At 41.1% G+C, this 24,232-nt stretch overlaps 1 protein-coding gene across 1 annotated transcript; it reads right to left on the reverse strand.

Moving 5' to 3' along the window:
• Nucleotides 1-1,262: 1,262 nt before the first annotated feature.
• Nucleotides 1,263-10,417, reverse strand: smg9 (SMG9 nonsense mediated mRNA decay factor). The gene is given in 15 exon segments (XM_048261586.1): nucleotides 1,263-1,547; nucleotides 1,782-1,938; nucleotides 2,636-2,761; nucleotides 3,336-3,443; nucleotides 4,119-4,225; nucleotides 4,506-4,591; nucleotides 4,829-4,924; nucleotides 8,112-8,180; nucleotides 8,182-8,224; nucleotides 8,600-8,712; nucleotides 8,926-9,023; nucleotides 9,326-9,560; nucleotides 9,737-9,811; nucleotides 9,906-10,060; nucleotides 10,301-10,417. Coding segments are annotated over 14 exon segments (1,536 nt in total). The 5' UTR covers nucleotides 10,050-10,060; nucleotides 10,301-10,417; the 3' UTR covers nucleotides 1,263-1,468.
• Between the last annotated feature and the right edge of the window lie 13,815 nt (nucleotides 10,418-24,232).

Consider the following 24,232-nt stretch of genomic DNA (forward strand, 5'->3'; position numbering starts at 1 on the left):
TTAATTATTTAATTATTCGTCAATTATTTACTTAATTATTCGTTAATTATTTACTTCTAGTTCTAGTTTAGGCGCCACAAAACACAGACAGACAAGATATGCAGATGATCACATGTGACATTTAAGCTTTATTACGTACATATATAAAGTAATATGAGGAACAATTTTTGGAGAAAATTTGGCTTATGGCAAAAACATTGGCTTCCATCGTGTTACACACTGATCTGCCATAAGATATGAATTCATACAACTCAAAACCCAAGTCTTTTAGTTTTCCAGTAAAATAACGGTCACATATCTGGCTGTATAATGCATCGCAGGTACTATGCAGTTCATCACATGTCTATTGAACAGCCTCCATAGGTACAGCATAGCGAGGATCAATTATATATCAATTATAGGATCAACTATAAAGACAACTCTAGCAATAACATTATTAGCATCCACACTGATCAATGATTAGGAAAGTCTCTCCTCATGTTCATGTCTACAATTCGTGTTCAGTGTGGATGTTGCTATTCACATGAGAGTGATACTTAAAACTGCTGTTTGTGCCGTTCACGTTCCTGGTATGAACAACAGACCGTAACGATTGATTTCTGTGAGCGTAAAATGTTATGACCTGGGGGAACATTGCCTTCAGAAAACAGGCTTGCCACCCCTCTCCAGACCCTTCCACTGACGGCCATGTTAAAAGGTCACTCAGGTCCGGGCGATGCTGTGGTGCAACTGGCTACAACGCCCACACCACATTCGGGTCCAAGTGTCCATGGTGACCCGGGTTTGAGTCCTGTCTGTCTGTCTGTCTGTCTGTCTGTCTGTCTGTCTGTCTGTCTGTCTGTCTGTCTGTCTGTCTGTCTGTCTGTCTGTCTGTCTGTCTGTCTGTCTGTCTGTCTGTCTGTCTGTCTGTCTGTCTGTCTGTCTGTCTGTCTGTCTGTCTGTCTGTCTGTCTGTCTGTCTGTCTGTCTGTCTGTCTGTCTCTCTCTCAGCTCCTTTACTGTGCTATTGATAATAGCCAAAAAAGCTCCAAAAATCTGAATATACACATGGCCATTCCCCACAGCCAGTGAGGATGAAAAAAATAATTCCTTCGTGACCCATCTGTTAATTTGCATCATTTCTTTCTTTAATTAAAAAAACATCATCAAATCATTCATAACCTCACTCTATCGTACCAGTCTGAAAACTTTACACACTCGGAATCAGTGTCGCACAGGTCCCTGCAACCTGATAACACCCCCCCCCCCCCACCCCACCCCATCCATCCAATGTGATCCTCCACACAATCTCTTTTGCTTGGCCTCTGAAAGCAGACCAGCATCTGCTCTCCTCGCCCGGCTCTCCCCCCAGCTAACCTGCTGGTGCTGGGAGGCTGTCCAAATGTCCAAACAGTGGGTAAGGCAGGCCGACGGCCTGGAGCTGGAGCGCTCACTCGTGCCTTCCTGTGGTCGCAGCTACAACTGGGCCACTAAGACAGCAGGCGGCTGTACTCAGAGAGGGCGGACGACTTCTTTACACCATCCCAGATCCGTGCCGCGTAGTGGAACCTTTTAGAAGCAGTAAACACACGCACACACACACAACACACACACACAACACACACAGAAAGAACACAGGTAAGTGCACCAATGACCACACCAAAAACACCTCCCATCCACCAAAACAAACCTACCATTCCCACCGATAAAATAACCATGTGGTCTTTAACTACAAGCTCAAAAAGGCCCTGTCTGGATGCTTCGCATTGGAGGAGAGAGACAGTACATCTCTGCACTCCTTACCAATTCTTCTCGGTGAGGATGGTGTGGGACAGCTGGCTGCGAGACATGGCCAGCACCTGGCTGCGCAGCTTGGCCACCTGAGAGGAGAAGGTGGGGTGGCCCCTGTACCCGGGCAGCAGGGAGAAGAGGGGAGCCCCACCGGTGCCCGACGCCGAACCTGGAAGAGGGAGAGGAGGAACAGACACAAAGGTAACGCCACAGGTCACACTCACAGGTTGGCCACTCAGGTAACATTACGTTGTCATGAGCTTAGGCTGTTTCTCTAAGCCTATTCAGGTGATAAGAGTCATATTCTCTCACCTGATATCTCATACTATGAAATTGACCCCAAAGCCCAATCACAAAATCACACCGAGAACATCAACTAACTTCCTCAGTTAAGTCTAACCAAATCCACAACAGACAAAAGATCACGCCTCACACTTCGGCAGCAGGACTCATTTATTTTGGCAAACGGAAATCCCTCTGGTTAATTGAATGATTTGTTGACTGTGGGTTTTTTTTTGTTTTTGTCTGAACAGCTCATAGGACCATGTTTGAAAAAAGTGCTTTTAAATACAGTATATATATATGTATATATATATATATGCCGTATTGTCCTGTGGATCTCTATTATATATTATACAGTATTATTATATTTGACCAACATTCTAATGTGTTCCCTGTTCAATTTTAAATATTATTATGATGTTTTGTATTTATGTGTCGCTTTGGACAAAGGTGTCTGCTAAATCCATAACCATAACCATCTCTTCCGTTACATCGTATTTTAATCCATGAAGAAAATCAATCGATCAATCTGGCAGGATTTACCCATGGGATGTTGGAGGAGGAGAAGGAGGACAGACACCTACCTGCTCTGGTTAAGGTGTCCTCCCCATCGCTGTCCTGCATGGGCAGGAGGAACAGGTTCACCTCGGTCTCCAGGTAGTCTCGGCCCAGGCCGGGGAAGATGTTACAGTCCAGCATAGACAGGGTGCCTGAGAGACAGACAGACACAGACACACATACACATGATTGATTTAGTTGATTTTGATTTAGTTTTTTTAGATTTTTAGTATTTAGTATCTTAGTATTTTTTTTATCTTCTACTGTCTCTTTTGTGCAGTGGATACTTATATTAGAAAGAAAGAATCTATCTACCATATTTTCCGGACTATAAGTCGCAACGGAGTGTAAGTCGCACCAGTCAAAAAATGTTTCATGAAGAGGAAAAAAACATATATATAAATATATATATGTTGCACCTGAGTCGCAGGACCGGTCAAACTATGAAAAAAAGTGCGACTTATAGTCCAGAAAATACGGCATCTATCTAGACACACACAGGACCTTGGCACTAGTCCTCTGACCACAATTAACATGGTTATCATTGACAGTAATCAGAACAATTATTAATTTGCACAATATGTGAAAGTATTTAGAGTACTACGTGCTATATAAATAACATTATGACAGAGATTGATTCTTCATTATTGATGAGATATTCATTCTTAACATGCACAAAGACATACATTCCACATGTCAACTGTCAGTGGTGTGCTTTGATTTTACCTTTGTATTTCAGATGGGAGTGAGCCATCAGTTTGTCCACAGTCATGTGCATCTTCTTCAGGTTCCGGGGGCAGAACTCCTCCCTCCGAGCCTTGTTCTGAAGGAAAACTGTTCCAGAAAACCAAAAAACGGGAAAACAAGCGCATTTCATGAGGTGGATGCAGGAGTACATTAAGGACACTGAGTATGAAAATAAACTTTGATTGCATATAGGTGTGGATTGAGATGGCGATTTTAATTCAATTAATTGTGCAGCCCTACTACACGCATATGTGTAACAATGTGCTGTTCCCACAGTTATTGATTTTTTGAGGGCAGTCAAATTGGAATTTTCATATTTAATCAAAGAAATAAAATCTGCCCGGTTTTGACCCGGTTTTCTTACTTTTAGAGTAGTCGACTAATTGAAATCTTAAAGCTGCAGTTGGCAAGATTTTTTTGATCATATTCACTGAAACCGACACTATGCTCCGACAGAACAACATAAATTAGCCGGTTTTAGAAAAGAACCCACACATCTACCTCCACCTAGAGCCTGTTATTTGTTTTGCAAAAATCCACAGCTCCCGTTTCTTCTGGTCTAATCAGAGGGCTGTGTGAGATCTGACTGTCAATCACAGTCTGGTGCGCACTGACAAGCACCAACTCGATGAGAAGGTGCTCAGTGGTAGTGGGGGAGGGGCTGAGAGTCCCCTCAATCTGTCAGACCTGCCAACTGCAGCTTTAACCATCCCAAATGAGTGAGTGTGTTTTTGTTGGGGACGTGTGCCGTTCTCAGCTAACCTATGTGGGGGTAATACTCCGAGCCCTCATCGTTTCCTGAGGATCCAGTGCTGTCGTGGCTAGCGGACGGTGTAGAGGGCTTCAGCATCTCAGCTGTCTGCAGGAACCTGTGAGAATGAGAGAGAGAGAGAGAGAGAGAGAGAGAGAGAGAGAGAGAGAGAGAGAGAGAGAGAGGTGAGTAAGTAACTCCCGCATCATTCACTTGACCACCCAATCAAGAAACAGGAGGCATCATCCTCTACTTGCCTGTCTGGATAGAGGTTATACTTTTGTGTTGTGTGGATAACATTACAGTTTAAGCCAGTTACATAGAGTTATATGGCTCATCCTGGCTCTTCTTGTGAATGTTCATTTCATTAACCCATCGGAGACATGAAGAGACAAGACCTGTAAATGTTGATGTCAGTGAACCAGTCCTGAAGAACGATGACCACGTGGCACACAGTGAACAGGAAGGCAGCGATCTGAAGTGACTGGACGGGGCGAGACACAGGAGAGGGTGGGGATCAGCAATCAGAAAAACAAAGACAACTTCAGTACCAATGTGATATGTGTGTGTACGATGTATTAAAATATGTTCACACAGTAATCAGCTTAAGGGTGTAAGGTCCGCTAATGTTATGATTAAAGTTGGGTGTCCAAAGGACACAGCAAGGGTTAATAGATGCAGTATGTGGTGCAATGCCATCCTTTGCTGGCGGGCCACATACCTGCATCTCCACATAGGTGTGAGGGAGGCTGTATTCTGGGGGAAGTTTGCGGTCATTGTTGATCAGGTGATCTAAAATGGACGGGCTCATAATAGGCTGTGGACAGACACATAAATGTTGTTGGAGGTGACCGCAATCCATGAGGCAGAACACTACTGGGAATATCAATACTCATTAAGAATGTGATGCCCGTCTGACCTACACCATCTACCCAACTAATGCCTGACCCATAGTAGCTGAGCTGAAGAAACTGTAGTGGTGTAGAGCTCGTTATGAACACAAAATGTCCTTTCTACACCAATTTAGGTCAACTTGTGAATACTGTACACAACAGAGTTTTGCACAAAAGGGCAAATGTTAATTTTACTGATCTGAAACCAAATAAGTTAATTATATACATATTTATGATCATGGGTAATGCTATACCCCAGAGGTGGGACCAAGTCACTGTTTGGCAAGTCACAAGTAAGTCTCAAGTCTTAGCAGTCAAGTCCAAGTCAAGTCCCAAGTAAAGACAGAGAAGGGCAAGTCGAGTTCAAGTCCAAGTCACCTCAAAGCCAAGTCGAGTCCAAGTCCAAGTCCCAATATTTTTCCAAGTCCTGAACAAGTCATCAGGTACTCTTCACTTAATAATGCCATTATTAAACTATCGATCATAATTAACACAATCTAATCTACAGTATTTTTTTTTATAAATACAGATTAAAATATGTTCAATGGTTTTGTCTTGAAATCTTTTATGATATATGCATGCGCATACCTGTGAAATCTTGAATCTTTCTTGAATTTCCCCTGGGGATCAATAAAGTATCTATCTATCTAAATATACGCATGAGCATACCTGAATAAACTGTACGAAACAGATAGCTACAAGACACTCATAGCAGCAAATATATATATTGTTTTTCCAAATTGCGGTGTCCACTGTAAGGATGAGTACTAATTTGACTGATGGCATTTCACCATGTTAGGCCACAGATTTGCCTGCAAACAATTTATTAGGCTGTCTGCCAGTGGCGACTCATAAGGGAAACCAAGGTCATGGTTAATGATTACAATAAATGGTGACGAGAAGAATCGTCACATAGGCTACATTAGTAAATTGCTGCAGTTTAATATTTTACGTTTTTATTAAGGCTGACAAACAATTAAAAAAAATAACTAATTTATCTCATATTTTGAAATGAATTAATCTAGATTAATTGCGATTAAAGCTTCTTATATGGCATATTAAATACAGCATAAATCACAAAATTACTGAGTAACCACAAAGGTAAAAGTAAAACACTTCTATTTATTTAAAGGATAATAATGACAAAGTAATTTTGTTTTAAAGTATTCATTTCTTAAATACTATACATGTGATGCTGTTTAACTCATTTGTAAAAGGTGCACTTTCACTTTAAGACCATTGTGTGCCACTGTCCACACGTTCTCCTAATGATGTTTTTTTACCAGCTCCATTCAAATATAGCTGGCTAGTCCACAAAGTCTAACATTGTTTGTGCCACATGTATAGCACATTAACAACGATACGCATGATATTAAGTTGGCACAAACAGCTTTCATTCCTTTGGAAATAAAAGCATGTAATGACATGATGCTTGCTAGACATTTTCTGTTTGCAATTAAAAGTGAATTATGAGCCTGGTATAGCCAGTAGCCACCTAGCTACGTGGGATGCGTTTCAATCGGCATAATATCATGTGCTTCATGTAAACGAATTATTGAAGACTTCAAGACTCACCAGTTCCATTACACAAAAGCAAAGACAACTCTTCATATTCTTGTCCATTTGCAGCCTGTCAAAGTGCCCTGGCTCTCACAGTTTATAACAGTAGTGAGTACCGGATAAATCCACAATTTCCTCTAATCTCGTCTTTGTTTCCTTCATGATTTCCCTTCATAGGCCCACGTTTCTCTCCCTTTCGTGCGCGCTGAGACGCGTTCTCAATTAAATGGAGTAGGCCGCTAGCATACGTTCAAGTTGAATCATCCTTATGCACATGCTGTTGATACATTTTGACATTGTAAATGTTCTCTAACAAAAAAGCAAATCAGTTTGCAGTAAAGCTAATATTTATTTATTATTGGTCCTTCCTCTGTCTCTTGGTGTCCTACACACAGTGCGTGATGCGTGGTGGTAACAGCAGCACTGATCACCGTCCTCTGCCTGTTTGTGTCCACTACGTGTATTTTGGTTTTTTTTTTTTGGTTGCGAGGTGAAAGCATCTCTGGGGTGACTGGTCCACGATCAGGAAATTCATTTTTGACTCGAGACCTGTCAAGTCATTACAAGTTAAAGAGGCAAAGTCGAGTCAAGTCTCGAGTGAATAGTATTCAAGTCCAAGTCGAAATGCAAGTCATGCGAATTTTTATCAAGTCGAGTCTGAAGTCATTAAAATCATGACTCGAGTCTGACTCGAGTCCAAGTCATGTGACTCGAGTCCACATGTCTGCTATACCCATAACTACTTGCAATGTACCTCTGTTTAGAGAAAAAAACATGGGCTGAGGGAACCATTTTAAAGGCTGTTAAAGCAACAGTAGCATCTCATTCAGTGCCTACTAATTGATTCAGTGTCGGTTGTCAAATCATGTGATACTCGTCTAGTAGGGACCTAATGAGAGCCTACATTTGAGACCCGAACAAAGTAGTAAGCAAGACACTGACTGTGCCCTGTAAACAGACACATATGAATAAGATAACTGTAACTATAGCAACATGAACGTCTACACTGACCAACAATAAGGAGACTCTCTCCTCATTGTGATGAATGTGATGACTTAAGTTTGATAGATTCTGATTGGCCGTCAGCTTTCTGTCGTTCTCAAAATCCCCGACTACATGTGGGTCTTGTAGTCACTTTTCATCCTAGTCAGTGGTTAAAAATGCAGTTTTCTACTTACCCTGTATATTTCCATTGTACCGCTTTTTTGAGGTTGATGATTTAAGTGTTCTAATAAAACACTTCGATACGACCAATCATTAGATGTTAGTAAAGTTTTTATGCATATCTTGTACAGCTTTGTATAAATCACTAGTGCAACTGACTAGTGCTGTTCTAACCATAGACTGTTTATATAGAACTGAAGAGTGTGCGGTCCAAATTTTCCAAGATGGCGTCGCCTCAGCGGCTTCAATTCCATAGAACACTGCTGAATGCAGCCACACTGTCCAGTTCTATATACAGTCTATGGTTCTAACTGACTGTCATGCCACTGCCAAACTTCAGACGCCCCCCCTATTGGAACCTCCACACAGCAGGGCCCGGGGTCTCACCTGTGTGTCCAGGAAGATGACTCGCTCCTGGGTTATGTAGAAGTCAATGCCGCTGCTCTGGTTCCCCCCCTCTCTCCTTGATCTCCTGGGTTTGAGCCCTGAACACGTACGCTCTGCAGAACGAACACAGGGCAAAGGCACTACTGTTAGCATGGCCAGATCAAACCCCACTGCTCTGACCCAGGATGAAGAAAGGGGTATGCTCAGAGATCAGAAAATTATGAATTATGGCTGATATGAACAAGATGATGTTGGTCATGAAGTAGGGTTTAGAATATGTTCAGTATGTAAAACTTGGGTTTCTTGCTTTTCTCTCACAAGTAGAAAACAATATTCTGTAGAGTTTTAGATCTCGAGTATAGACCGTGAAGAAACATCAGGTAACTAAAGTTGAGATTAACACAATATAAAAAGGAAACAAGCCAGTATAGACAAAACAAAGATCACAAGACAAAAACAACAAGAGTGGAACACACACACACACAAACCTCTGATCCTCCTCGGGAGTACTAGCCGACAGGAGAGACATGATTGTCGACTTGCCGGTCCCTTGAAGCCCCAGGACCCCAACCACAAGCATGTCCGTCTGATCGCGCAGGTACTGAGAGGAACACAGCCAGGTATAACAGATGCACGATCAGGTATAACAGATGCACAATGTCAGCCAGGTATAACAGATGCACGATGTCTGTAGTGTAATCACCCAAAACTCTTTCACGCATGGCTGTGTGCTGCCTAATGCCTGTGGTCCAGGAAAACCCTGCTGTCTAGTTGAATGACGATCACTCATTTGCTGTGTAAAAGCAAAACTTACCTCCATGGCACTGTCACACCAGTTCATCTGATCGTCCACCAACTTAATACTGTGCTTCATTCTCTCAGGCGGAAGCAACTTTGTCTGGCCAATCACAGCTGCAGAGAACACAACACACATACAGAGACCAGCTGTAGGTATTACATAGTAACCTTCAGTAAAATGCATTCTGAACACTTCACTGCATGACACATTGCCAGTTCCAATACAGTCATTCAGTGTACCCACATGATGCTACTATGCCAATATTTCACTTTATGTTGTTCCATAAAACAGCATCCGAATAACACTGACATTGCATCAAAAGTAGGGTTAGAGGTACGGATGATATTTACAAGGTCTCGAAGAGGGCACACATCATGGTTAACACAAGGCAACACAAGGCAACTACTGCACTCACGGTCCACTGCAGCACTGGAGGCTGCTGCTCCCATGCCCCTGTTCTGGATTTGATACACGGGCTGGGTTGGTCGCTGGCCTTCCCTCTCCAGCTTGGCAGCTCCAGCACCAGTCACGGGTGGGCCGGTCTCTGGCGGGGTCCCGGGTTTACCAGCCTCCTCCCTGCTCTTCATAAGCATGATGGGTTTCTCAAGGGATGGAGCGCCACCAACTGGAACATTCTGACTCTGCTTGCTCTAAAATAGCAGCCAAGAGAGACGGAACTTTTCAGTGTACAGGCCCGATTGGCTACATCGGAAAGGAAAAGGAAAACTTGCCTGAGCAAAAAATGGCACTTCATAACAATACATATTTGGTGGGATGAGGAAGAGAGACTGTTCGATTTCAGATGGATTGCAGAAACATTACCAACCCTTTCTCCAGGGGGTTTCGCGAGAATTATGGGGGTCTTCTGAAGAAGTGGTCCCGGTGGATCCTCACTACCATCCTACGCAAGGGGAAGGCAATCATTACTGTCAACCAAGAACCACTGATCTAAAACTTATCATCGATCACTCTTTCAAATAGGTTGACGTTCTTACTCTGCGTTCTCTAGGCACATACTCGCGATCACGGCTCGGACCCGAGAGATTTTGTCCCGGTCCTATGGGATCCCTGTCCCGGCGTCGGCGCCTCCTCCGCCCCTGACCATACACGCCTGGCTGGCTGTGGCCAGATTCCGACATTGCTCAAACAGCTGCATCAGACATGACATGATAATATACGGAATCAAGAGGCTGATGAGGTGAGAAAAGGTTTTACTGTTAGCATACCGCAGCTATTCAGACACGAAGTTATTACGTTAATGCTATCGCTACAAAACATCAACAAGAGGTAGGCTAGCTTACTAACCAGCTAACTGGCTAGTTTGTAGTCTTTTGTCGTTTAGCGTGACATAACTTAAGACATAGACATTACAAAAATGGTGCTACTTTACCGTGATGTTTTTTAAAGTAGGTTATTTGAACGTATCTATAAGCAATGAGTTAATAGACAGTCCCGTATTAATCATCTACACGCCCATGCAAACGGTGTTTCCAGTACGTGTTTGGCATGTATAGAAGTACTTCCTGTGTGCCGTTTGCATCGCTTTAATTTGACCTCAGTCTCCGATGGCGCGCTCACCTGTATTGGAGTGTAAATTATGAGGCGCCCCTTAGACCATATCAAGAATAGGTCGCATATCGCTCATATCGATCTAATGATGATGCCATCAATTTTATAGCCCACCTTAACAGCGGAGAGAATTATGTGCAAATGCTGTAGACTTCAGCTCAGCATTCGTCACTAAGTTGGAAGATCTTGGACTGCGTTATGGACAATGGTTTCATTCTTTCTGGACTTCTATAAAGCTTTTGACTCAGTTGAACATGAATTCATATTGAAAGCCCTCATCAAACTTGGTTTTGGACACTATTTTTGTAAAACCATTAGAACCCTGTACAACAACAGTAGTAGCTCAATCAAATTGAAGTATGGCACATCTCAAATGTTTCATCTCGTGGAATTAAGCAAGGCTGCCCTATCTCACTATATTTATTTTTAATAGCCTCTCAACTCCTAGCTCTTCATATTTCAAATAGTAGCCTACTCTACAAGGGATCTCAGTTGCTGGTAGACAAATTATTATGACCGCCGCGCAGCGAAGCGGCGGTCATATAGGTTTAGTCAGTTTTTTTTTTTTTTTTCTTTTTTTTAGATGCCCAAATTTCCGTCAATGAGTCCCGGGACACTGAAAGACCGGGGTACACGAAACTTGGTGGGCATGTAACCCCACATGGATAGCATGGAACCATCGTTTTTCGTTTTGATCTGTAACCCCCCCGCTTGACTGGACCCCCCAAAAGGAGGGTAGGGCAGACACAGTTTTCTGTGAATATCTCGAAAACCGTGGGGTTTAGGAGGACCATTTTTTTTTTTTATGTTGATCTCAAGGGGCCATGTCAACCCATTCCATAACCACTCATTTCATGTATAGCGCCACCTAGTTAAACACAAAAAAAAAAAAAATGAGGTGTTGTAATTGAAGGTATCTGTGACCTAACATAGTCAAAACTGCACGAAATTGGAAATGTAGGATCATTATGACACCCTCTGTATGCACGCCAAGTTTTGTGGAATTCCGTTCATGGGGGCCACACAATAAATTAATTTATGTTACTATACACCAACTGGCCTGTAGGTGGCCGGAGACAGTTTTCTGTAAATATCTCGAGAACCGTAGGGCCTAGGAGGTCCACCTTTTTTTTATGTATGTTGGTCTTAAGGGGCATGTCAACCCATCCCATTACCACTTATTTCATGTATAGCGCCACCTAGTTAAAAAAAAAAAAAAAGCAAAAAATTAGGTGTTTTCATCACAATATCTCTGGCTGACAAGGTCAAAACTGCACGAAATTAAAAGTGTAGGATCATTATGACACCCTCCGAATGCATGCCAAGTTTTGTGTACTTTCGTTCATGGGGGGCCTTACAATAAAATAATTTATGTGTACATTTAGTGACGTACACCAACAAGGATTCCCGGACACTGAAAGACCGGGTACACAAAACTTGGTGGGCATGTACCCCCACATGGATAGCATGGAACTGTCATTCTTCGTTTTGATCTGTAGCCCCCCCCTGGACTGGACCCCCCAAAGGAGGGTAGGGCAGACACAGTTCTCTGTGAATATCTTGAGAACTGTAGGGCCTAGGATGACCAATTTTTCCGTATGTTTGCCTCCAGGGGTCATGTTAACCCATTCCATGTGCACACATGTGCATAAACAGATACACACGCACACACATACATTTACAGTAATCATACGTATGACACATACTCACACAGTAGACATATGTACGCATGCATGCACATGCACAAACACACATACGCAGGCAAACACACAAGCACACACATACACACACACACACACACACCCACACACATAAACATAAATTTGTACACGCACACATGCACACAATTCAAGAATTTTTCCCGTCATCTACTCCCTGAATTTTCCCGGGACACCGAACCACCGGGGTACATGAAATTTGGTGGGTATGTAGCCCCACTAGACTTTTACGGAAAAATTTCATTTCGTCCCCGGGGACCACCACAAGCCCCCCCCGTGCTGGGCCCCCAAACCGCAAAAAAAAACAGTTTTTCCTAAATAACTACCTGAACCGTGGCACTGAGGATGAAGAATCTTTTATGGTATGTTGGTCTCAAGGGCCCACATCAACCTGGCTCATAATCACTCATTTGTGATTTGCACCCCACCCCGGTAAAAAAATGAAAATGCAATATTATTCTGCTTTAATTGCCCCTATCTTCAGTTAAGATGTTCAGAACTGCACCAAATTTTATGTGTATGATTGACCTGGCATTCTCTGGGGTATGCCAAGTTTCGTAGAATTTCATCCATGGGGGTCTAAAAAATTAGGTTATGTGTACATTTAGTGACTGTACACTCATTGGCCTGTAAATGGCGGCACACATATACACATGCACACACACAGGCACCCACATACTATCGGTATTAGAACGGCCGATACATAATTACAAATTCAGTAGGATTAAAAGAAAGCCAAAATAAATATTCATCATCATCATCATGGCTGCATTTTCAGTATTGGCGAAGTAGTCGCTTTGTCCACTAGATGGATGGCGATCGTTGCAGTGAGACGTAATTTTGTTGGAAGTTAAAAGTGGGTTGGAAAAAACAATGGACGCTTCATACAAGGACTGTAATTTACCGCAGCGAACATCTAATAAGGATAGGACGATGTTCACATGAAGTGTAATTCCCATTTCTTCTTGAAGCGAAATAAATCTGAGGATGTTTATCGGACATGCTTGGTTTTTACTGCAGGTACGTTAATCTTGTAATATCAATAAGGACCTAGGTAATGTTACCGTTAGCGTTACTGCCGTCATGCTATCCGGCAAAAGATTCTTTGGACGCCGCTATTTATGGATTTCCGGCTCCCATTGACTTACATTGAACACATGTAAACAAAACGTCAATTATGTGCTCAAACTAACGCCGCTGACTTATGAAAACCACCATTCCACTTTGATACGAAACTACATAATTGTACAACATTTATACAACAAAAATCACAGAATTTGGATCAAGTAATGTGGAGAAATCTTATGCAAAGTGTCAACCCCTAACAATGTGCCCATTGCCCAAATTTATGGTCGACTAATGTCGAATGTCAGAGTAATGACATTGAAAAAGGTACCTTAATGATACACTTTAATTTATAAAGGTACGAAGTATAAAAAGAAAAACACAATTTATCAGATGGATTACCTAAATAATTTGAACATTTATTCGAGGGCACATCTATTCCCAGAACTATAATGGATGTTAAATATTCCACAACCACTAGATGGCAGCATGACACAGCACATAAAGTACACCTACGTGTCGCTGCGACCTGAAGGATGGCGTGGTTGAATATCCACTTCTCCTGCACTTCGGGTCTAATAGCGGGTGAATTGTATGACCACCAGATGACGCCATTTCACTGCACCTCGGGCCTAATAGCTGCTGTAACTTCGTTTAAGTAATAAGCCTCGAGGAGCCGACGGTTACACTTGTTTTATGGGCGTTGTTAGCCACGCTGCGCAAGCCTGGTAGGCTACAGAAGAAGCCAATAGGCTACAGTCGCGTGAGTTTGTGGTGATTTATTCCATGTATTAACAAAATAATAATGTAACATTAAAAAAATAGCATACATAGATAAAAAAAAAAACAACTAAATAATTACACCAAAAAAGTAAAGAAGCTTTATCATTGATATATAAGCTTACTGAAAAATCAAATATAGGCCTAGCCTACAATTGTGTTGCACAGACAATATGTCCTACAGATAATCACAACAGTAAGAACATAGGCTAACCTAAGTCATGACAACACGAGGGCTTAAGTCTCATGTTGGCCTATGACTACGTAGCCTAGGCTACCAAGCACGTCTGTGTCTGCGACAGTGAAATAGCTCCAATATTAATTGTGTCGCCAATAAATATATGCTAACATGAATCTCATCAGTCACCTATAGATAAGGGTTAGCCTATAACATATGTAGGCTATAATGTAAAAATAGGGTCATATCATATAATGTTGACTTATTAAGATGGGGGAGAGAGCTGGACATATTACACTGAACTAACTGTTCATTGTTGAAAATCAATCAAAAGTTTGTAGTTGATCCGGATGTCATTGGTCGCAAGGACTGTTAATGGGTGCATCCACAATTGGGACCTTGTTACAAATTGGTCTTTCAGCTGCTAATGCAATCAGTGGCCGTCAGAAAACATGTTAGACAACTGAGGAATGAGATGCCACACATAAAATGTACAGTCAAACAGAACCCACAAACATCAATGGGAATCAACCAAACACTGCAGGGAACCATGTTATTGTCAATCAGCACTCTGCCATGCTAAATCAGACCCTGCTTATGTTTGTGCAGAGCAGAACAGATATTTGTAGATATGGTGCAGGACCTGTTAAGAGAGATTGGCAGCTCAGTCTCCCTCATATTAGTCCCTACGGTGAACGATGTAATAGCATAGTGCTGCTGCTTCTGATGTGCAAGACAAGACAGGGTATATATTCATAATGTGACAGGCAGCATGTATTTATCATTATGTTACAACCTCTGCACAACTACTATTGATGTTAGAAGAACAAAACAATACATCTTCAAATGTTCATTGCTTATTACAGGTGTTATAAAAACAAAATCCTTGTCTGCTTTCTGTGTTTTTGCATGCATCTGTCTACAGGGGTGTAAAGACATATTTGTTCACCATGCACTTAGGCTGTTCTGAGTCATTGTTTGTATGTTATAGTATTTGTTGATTTCCATTTATTGCCCATTGATATTGCATTCACATTATTGTTTATTATTGCTATTCTCCTTATTAATGTAGTGTCACCAACATTTAAAATAATATCAACTGACATTGTTATTCATAGCCATATTTATTCTGCTCTTATAAGGTAATACAGTGCACATATTTATATTTCATTTATACTACTCTAAACCACCTTCTGAAAATCAACTGTATAGTACTGCACCATATTTCTTGACCTGTCTCACCACCTGCCTATACTGTAGGCTACTTACACCACCTTACTTACAACACTTTGAAGAGCCAAAAACAAAGCTCAGCACACCTGTTCTGTGCATCAGCAAAGTTGGAGGGTTAATTTATGAATTACTTCTAGCTGAAACATCACTTCTAGTAGGCTACATGTGACGTGTAGGCTAGAATAGAAGTCTTTATTGTCCACTACTGGGGAAATTCATCGGCAACACTTTATTTTAATGTGTCGCTGTTACAGTGTACCTACATGTACCTAATTAGGTACAGTGGTACAACCTGTGTAATAACATGTACTATCAGGTACTGTACTATCATTGTACTTGCATTATATATTTGTGGGTACCTACATAGGCTATAGTTGTTACATTGTAATACTGAGTGCTTTTACCAAACTTTGCCAATTTGCCTACATTTTCATCAGAGGCAAAGAGCTGACCTGAGACCTGCTGGATGGGGTAAATCTGGTCATGATAGATTTGATATACAAACCATTCTTAGCTCCAGTAAAGGCCTCATTGTCTTCAGTGTACATGTAACAGCTGTGCTGCTACAACCTTGTAACTCTTTGATACAGTGGAATAAACCTATTAAGTGTACCAGTTAATTACTTACATGCACATATGACATGTATGTTGTGTCTTCAATGTCTTGGAACAGGTCTACTAATTCACATGTACTGTGTGGTGTAACAGCAGACACGTTTCAACACATCAATTACAGGATGCATGACATCATTGACAGGATGTATATAATATGTACATGTATATGTACAAGTACTTAACTGGTACACTTTATTTGAATGGGTTCATTCCACTGTATCAAAAGAGTAATAAATAACACAGTTGATACATGTACTACAGTATGTAGAGTAATGGCAGACATGTTCCAAGACACTAATGACACAACATGTAATGTAATATGTAATTGTAAGTGGGCAATTCCACGGAAAATTGACTTTTTGTCACATCCATAACGCCAGTGAAATGCCTTGGCTTTTGTATGATGTGAATGTTACTATTCATTTTTTGTGCATTTTTCTCATGTACATTCTTCAGCCAGAAATAGCAAATGCTCAAATTTCATGTAATCATTCACATCATACCATACCATCACATTTTATTGGCGTTATGGATGTTAGAAAAAATGTCATTTTCCATGGAATTGCCCAAGTACTTAGTACTTATGCCACTGTATCAAAGAGCAATAAGTGTGTACCAACACAGTTGATGTAGTGAATTAGTAGACCTGTTCCAAGACATCGAAGACACAACATACATGTCATATGTACATGTAAGTAATTAACACTTAATAGGTTTCTTCCACTGTATCAAAGAGTAACAAGGTTGTAGCAGCACAGCTGTTACAAGGATACAAGGAAGTTTATTGTCACATGCATATAGTTACTGGAAGTAAGAAATGCAGTGAAATTATGTCTGGTGTCAGCCTATTTGTGCATTTATGGGGGGGGAGTGCAGTAGAAGAGGGGTTTAGTAGATTAAGTGGCAAGGGCTGCATAAGAAAGGTGGGGGAGGATTGGGATTGGGGGGGGGGGCACCAACAAGGAGCACCCAAGAGCAAAAAAACATGTACACTGAAGACAATGAGGCCTTGACTGGAGCTAAGAATGGCTTGTATATCAAATCTATCATGACCAGATTTACCCCATCCAGCAGGTCTCAGGTCAGCTCTTTGCCTCTGATGAAAATGTAGGCCAATTGGCAAAGTTTTGTAAAAGCACTCAGTATTACAATGTAACAACTAAGCTTATATGTAGGTACCCACAAATACATAATGCAAGTACAATGATAGTACCTGATAGTATATGTTGTTACACAGGTTATACCACCGTACCTAATTAGGTAGGTACACTGTGACACATTAAAATAAAGTGTTACCTATATATATATATACTATCTTCAGTTCAGACCGACAACCTGTTCTGTATTGCTCTCTCTCTCTCTCTCTGTATATATGTATATGTATATATATGTGTGTGTGTGTATATATATATATATATATATATATATATATATATATATATATATATATATATATATATATATATATATGTGTGTGTGTGTGTGTGTGTGTTTGTGTGTACGTGTTATATATACATATAGATACATACATACACACACACATACAGTGTATCCATGCATACATATGTATTGTATGTAGTATTGCATTACTAGCCTATTCTAATTTGGTTTGTTCTATTGACATGGAATGAATGAACAGGCACACGTTACTATGGAGTAGGTCTACTTCACAATTCAGATTTTCAGATGATGCGTTGTGGCTGACAACGGCCCTAAAATCTCGAGCAAAGATCCTTGATTACTAGCAAGATAGAGCAACGTAATTCGTTACTATGGGAGCAAAACGGGACAGTTCCGGTCTGCATAAGTGGGAGTGTCACCTTACGTCACTAAATAAACTTTCACTCTTAATAAGCAATAAGAACAGATAAACATAATTGTGTTCACAGTATCATTGTCTATAATCATGTATGATACCAATGAATCATTCTTTAGGACATGATATAAATAATTGAATTAGTCATGTGTACCGAAGAGCTAGCTAGCTAACGCTAGCTTAAAAACACCATACAAGTGGATGGGAGTAGCTATGGCAATACAGATATGCGCTAACAAGTGACTAGTAGTTGAAGGACTTCGCTTAAACTTAATATACTGTTCCAAATTCGCTTGAGTATAAACTATCCACTTTAACTAATGTCAGTAATGTTATTCAGCTAGTTGTCATTTCAAAGAAATTACACTTCTCCGTTTAAAATGTTACCTTAGCTAAGAGGCTAGCTAGCATGCTAACAACTGGACAGTAACTGGCAGCAGCATGGTCTGATATTAAGTTATTTTATTACAAATCCGAACACTAAAAAATTACACTTTTAGGCTTGAAATAATCCCAAACACTTACAGATTATGACAAAATGTTCGAAAAAACCCTCAACAAATCCAGAAAGACATAATGACCAATTTATTGGTAAAATTCCACAAGTCTCCATTGACATTAGTGCAGCAAGGGTTTACTCTGGTCTGCATAAAGGGGGATTTCCCCCCCTCCCCCTTGCAATAATCGAACGCGGAAATTGTCGAACGTTTGCGCCTCTCGCTCCGCTTTAACCCTCTCTGTCTCGAGTGTTTACTAGTAGGTTTACTGTTGGTTCCTGGTTGCTGTAGTGCAATGATGTCATCTGCTGGCCGTGCCGCGCAATAGCGTCACAACATATGTAATGTCACTGGACATTACGGTAAAAATCTTGTTTTTCCTTACTAATATTCGTGTCATCCAGCAAACATATTGCTTAATTCTTTTGACATTTCGTTCCTTTATAAATTGTAATGTAATATAAAGGTACGTTTTTTCAATGTCATTACTCTGACATGTGAGGGATAACGCCACCGGCGTGACCTGTTATCGTGACTCATGGACAAGGGGAAATGTCATTAACTTCGGCGTCACGCATGGCGGCAATTTTCTTAATATCGATATTTCTCCACATTACTTAATCCAAATTCTGTAATTTTGCTGGATAAATGTTGTACAAAAATGTAGTTTCAGATCAAAGTGGAATGGTTTTGTCATAAGTCAGCGGCGTTAGTTTGAGCACATAATTGACGTTTTGTTTACATGTGTTCAATGTAAGTCAATGGGCGCCGGTATTCGGCCAATGGCGGCGTCTAAAGAATCTTTTGCCGGATAGCATGACGGCGGTGTTAGCGTTGGTTGAGTGATGGAGGCATTTGATTGATTGCATTTGTAGAAAACTATAAATGCGGTTATACCAAGCAAATTGATAGCAGCACTGTTTGTATCTTTCGACTGTCATTTATTGCACGTGCTACAAAATCATTCTGTGCAATGGAAGATTTACCAACGTTACACCGGTCTGATACACTTTTGCCTATACATGCATGAGACTGAGACGCCTGTTTATTTTGTTTTAAGTGCGTGCAGGGTGTGAGAGGGGAATCGATGTGCTTTGATTACAGCTTGGTAGTTGTAGTCTTGTGAAATTAAAAAGCACGTGTGTGTGAAGTATCCAAACAATGACACCTTCATTTCATTATGGCTGCTTTAACATAACACCTTAAGCTACTGTGTAGTGGGTCCCATTTAGAAGTGGCTACTTCATTCGCGCTTTCCTTGACTCATGGAGCTGCGTGAATGTTATTACAACTTTTCATGCGATATGACAGTTTAAGTCCGCTTGATACTGTAAGGCGTAAACCATTGGTTTCAAAGGATATTTTATTTGTGTCGCCAGCATAGCCTATTGACAATTTATGTTGTAAATAGGCCTACCTTATAATCCTACCTGTAGCTTAGGGAAGCTAACAGCTTTCTATTAGGATCTAGTTTGTTAGTAACCGTTTTGTCATAACTCCCTGATGCATTTTTGCATTTAGAATAGCCAGAGCGTGTATATCTCAATCGAAAATTAAACAATATCGGGTGCCTATGGACTAGGCTGGGTTCACCCAGCCTGATCTGCCTGCTATTTATTTTTTGATTTCTTAAAAGATTGAGCTTGGTCTGATGAAAGCCAGACTAGCCATGGACCTCAGTTACACAATGCAAGGGAACATGAATCAGCCTATATTTGCACGAACAATAACGGACAAAAGCTCTTCAACTTTGGCCCGTTAAAATGTGTATGAACAGTTTAGCGACGCATTTCATCAAGGCCCATTTGGACATGTCAGTTATTTGCACCACTGGTTAGATGTAAAACAGCATTTCGTTTCAGACTAGGCTACTGTTACTTAATTTGTGCATTAACAATAACGTTTCAGACTACCGTTACTTAATTTGTGCATTGACAATAAAGTATTACATGAACTAAAGATGACTAAAATCTTATGTAGGAACATTCACAAAAAATCCATCCATCCAAAAATGACCTTTGTTTTTGATAGCTGTTGAAAACGGCATGGAACTGACAGAGATGTTTTTGTTTATAAATACATAAAAATAAATAAATAACATTATGCTGATACCTTTTGCTTTTCCCAAATACAATGTAGCCTACAGGTGACCTTTCATCAATCCAGTTGCAATGGATGAACTGTGATGAACTGCCCTACTTGTGATTGTTTAGAGATTTTAAAGGTTTTATAACAATGCTACATCTTCTTTGGCTATTCTACAATCTATTCACCTTTTCAGCACCAGTAGGCTACTTTCTGTGCAGCCACACACACACACTCAGGCATGCCAAACAAGCATACACAAAAAGTTTCAAGAGTGAGGGATGGAGTAAAATATGGAGACAATTTGAAGTGTGATTTATTTTCGCGGAACGGATGTACAGGACTGAGCGGCGGTCATATGTTGTACCGCTATGAGGTACATCTAGTTTTTCTGCATATTTTGTCCGCCATCTTGACTTTTGGCACTGAAAATTAAGAAAAAAATTGGAAACAGGTTGTTTTGTATTCAATGGGGTCCTAGCAAGTAAAAAATCACCAGTTGCAAAAATCTATAAGAACTGTTTCTAAAATTACACGATTCCCCATACTATCACTGCACATAAATTGGCTAAAATGGGGTTTGGCTCGGATCTTTGCACTCACTGCACACAAAATAACCCAGATATATACATTCATGCGGTTTCGCATTGCACTCCAATCAACCACTTCTGGGTGAGTGTCACAAAATCTCTCTCTTCCATCTTTGGCTGTCACATCCCAGCATCCCCTTCCTTATGCATACTTGGTGATACAGCCACAGTCAATTTAAGCAACTCCTGCAATAAAACACTGCTGGTAGCGCTGACTATCGCCAAGAAAATAATCCTCATGAACTGGAAATCTAAGAACAAAGCTCACATCACTCATTGGAAAAACTTGTTAACAGACTATATATCATTAGAAAACCTATCAACTACAAACTTAATCAATACTCAGGATACAACCTCTCCTTGGTACCCCTTTATCACCTACTTACAGTCCTGACCCTCTTTGCCTGAGTTCCATCTCCACACCATCATAACACACTTCATCAACAGATACACATATCATCGAACACTGGGCAGGGGAGGGTAGCTGGAACTATTATTGTTATTATTATTATTATTATTAGTAATATAAATAGCATCCCCTTCTTTCCCTCCCCCTTTTATTTACATTTTCTGATAAACTATACTAATTTCACACTTTCTCTCTGCCTCTCCCATCGTTATTCTGACGGGGCCCCATTGGATGGCTTGGGAGACTCGGTCCTGGCGGGTCGCTGTGTGGTTTTGGCATTGGTTGGGTCCTGTGGGTTATCCATTGGCCCTGGGCCCCCGGTGTGCACCCTCCTCATACGCTCATGCACACGCCTTGTCCTGGAAGCACACAGCACGCTTTACTCTCTTTTAATTGCACTACATGTTAGGTGACATACATCAAACATAAACAAAAACTACAAAACAGGCTAGGGTAAGAGTGGAGTGCAAGTAGATGCCTCATCAGGTGTCTATCTGCAAGCCTCACTTATTTTAATGCACACATTGAGGAGGCATACATCTTACACAGGGTAAGTGTGGTGTGCATGGGGAAATCCTGACAGATATTCACCATGCATGCCCACTTCTTTTAATGCTACACTCTAGATAGATCCCTCAACCTAGCCATTCACACACTGTACATATTTAGGTCAAGAGTGGCGTGTTGGGTGAAGGTCTGGGGGCGAGGTGTGGTTGGTCGTGGCAGTGGGGGATGTGTGCATATGCTGGGGGCCTGGGGGGATGGATGGCACGCAGGTCCTCCCCTCTGTCAGCTCGTCACAGTATAACTGCGGGGGTTGGGTGGAACTGTGGCCATTAATGGGTGCCCAGGTTGGCAATCAGTCAGGCAATCAACCAGGCAATCAGTTATTCCTATTATTATACTTATCTTTAATAGAATAATTACAACTCCTCTCCTCTGAAACCCTCTCTATGTTCCAGCTTCTCTCCTCCTGGCCCAACAGCAAGCCAGCCTTATACATATGCACACACACACACACACACACATACATCCTCACATACTGACTACCCCTCAGCCCCCATTCCCACCCCCATCCCAACACCACCTCATTCACACTCTCAGAGCTACCATCCGCACCCCCACCCCCATCCCCCCTTCTTTTCATTCCGGTCATCAATTTCATCCCTGATAATCATATCTGTAATCATCCTTAGCCTTTCTGTTATTAATGTTATGTTGTGTTATGTTTGTGGAAGCCAAGTCAATGTGATGTCTTGTTAAGTTACAGTATGTGTTTATGTAATGTACATCTGTTTGTCGTATGTAGTATTCTTGTGCATGTCGTAGTGTTGCATTTTATGTAATGTCAATGATGTTTGTTAACATTGTTAAATTATGGTGGTTATGGCACACACACCCTCACACACAAACACCCACACATACAAACACACCTACATACACAAGAATGCTCTTCAAGAAAAACTTTAGCTGAATGTTTTGGAGGCCTGTAGATTGTCAGTAATAAAATCTGAGGAGAAGACTTAACACGTGCACACAGATATTCAAATGAAGTAAAGTCACCGAATGATGACTGATTGCACTGAAAAGACATCTTGAAAAATGTGGCTATCCCCCCACCTCTTTTATTTGCTCTGGTAGCACTCAAAAAACTGAAAAAACTTGATGCATTTGTCTTCTATTTCTTGTCAATACAGGAATAGAGAATGTCACGGGTTTACTGGGTCCTGGAATGTTCTTAAAACTACTGTCAGTACTGCAAAAATCAAGGAGGTTGGGGTTGAAAATTGATCCAGAGTCTCCATCTGCCTGCTGAGGTTCTGGGAAGTTTGTTGCAGACGCTCCGCTTTCAGCAGGTATTCCAGTAGTGTATTCCATGTTGTTGTGTCTTTGTGGTGACAAGTTGACGGAGATAGGGAGGGATATTTGTACTGGTGTTACAATCATTTCAGCAGCACCCATCTTACAGCGGGGAAAATAAGTATTGAACACGTCAACATTTTTTTCAGTAAGTATACTTCCAATGAGGCTATTTGCACGAAACTTTCACCAGACATTAGTATTAACTCAGATAATCCACCCATATTAAAAAAAATCCAAACATTAAAGGTGCCCTGCCACACATATTTCATTACTTTATGGTAATGTCTGAAGTTCTACAATGGACTCTGTAACATTTTTTGTGGAAAACATGCTTTGGTTACCTTGTTTCAAGCCATTCTAGTGTGGTATTGAAAGCTGGCATGAAGACTCAGCTCGATTTGCGCCAGTTCTCATTAATATTCAACGAGCTAAGCTGCTTGACTCTGATTGGCTAACAGCTAGTAGGTTTTGTCCATAACATGACAGCCATTATCAACTAATTCTAGCTTCATGGCATGAACTTAGCTTGGCGAGTGCTAGCATTGTCCAAATGTGCATACATAAAACCTGCTAGGCTAGCGAGTTCATTAAATCTGTATAACATAGCACTTCCTTGAGTTCACAATTACGTTTTACTTACAGGCACTGGTCGTAGACTGTGATGGTAGCCTGCTCCAGGCTTCAACAGCAACCTTTTTGCAAAGCCTGTGGCATTGTTCCAAAAAATAAACTGAAGCCATTTGATCCTTCAAAAGCCAAAATGCATTGTTGAAGTTCTATTTGTGCATAGCGCACAAGTCCGTTGACATTCAGCCATCCTTGCATAGGCCTACGAAAACTGTCACAGAGCTAAACGAATTTTGTGGGCATGGTCTAAACTGGGCGAGCTCATGAATAGTAATGA

The sequence above is a fragment of the Alosa alosa genome, chromosome 13, assembly GCF_017589495.1.
Source record: "Alosa alosa isolate M-15738 ecotype Scorff River chromosome 13, AALO_Geno_1.1, whole genome shotgun sequence".
Taxonomy (NCBI): domain Eukaryota; kingdom Metazoa; phylum Chordata; class Actinopteri; order Clupeiformes; family Clupeidae; genus Alosa; species Alosa alosa.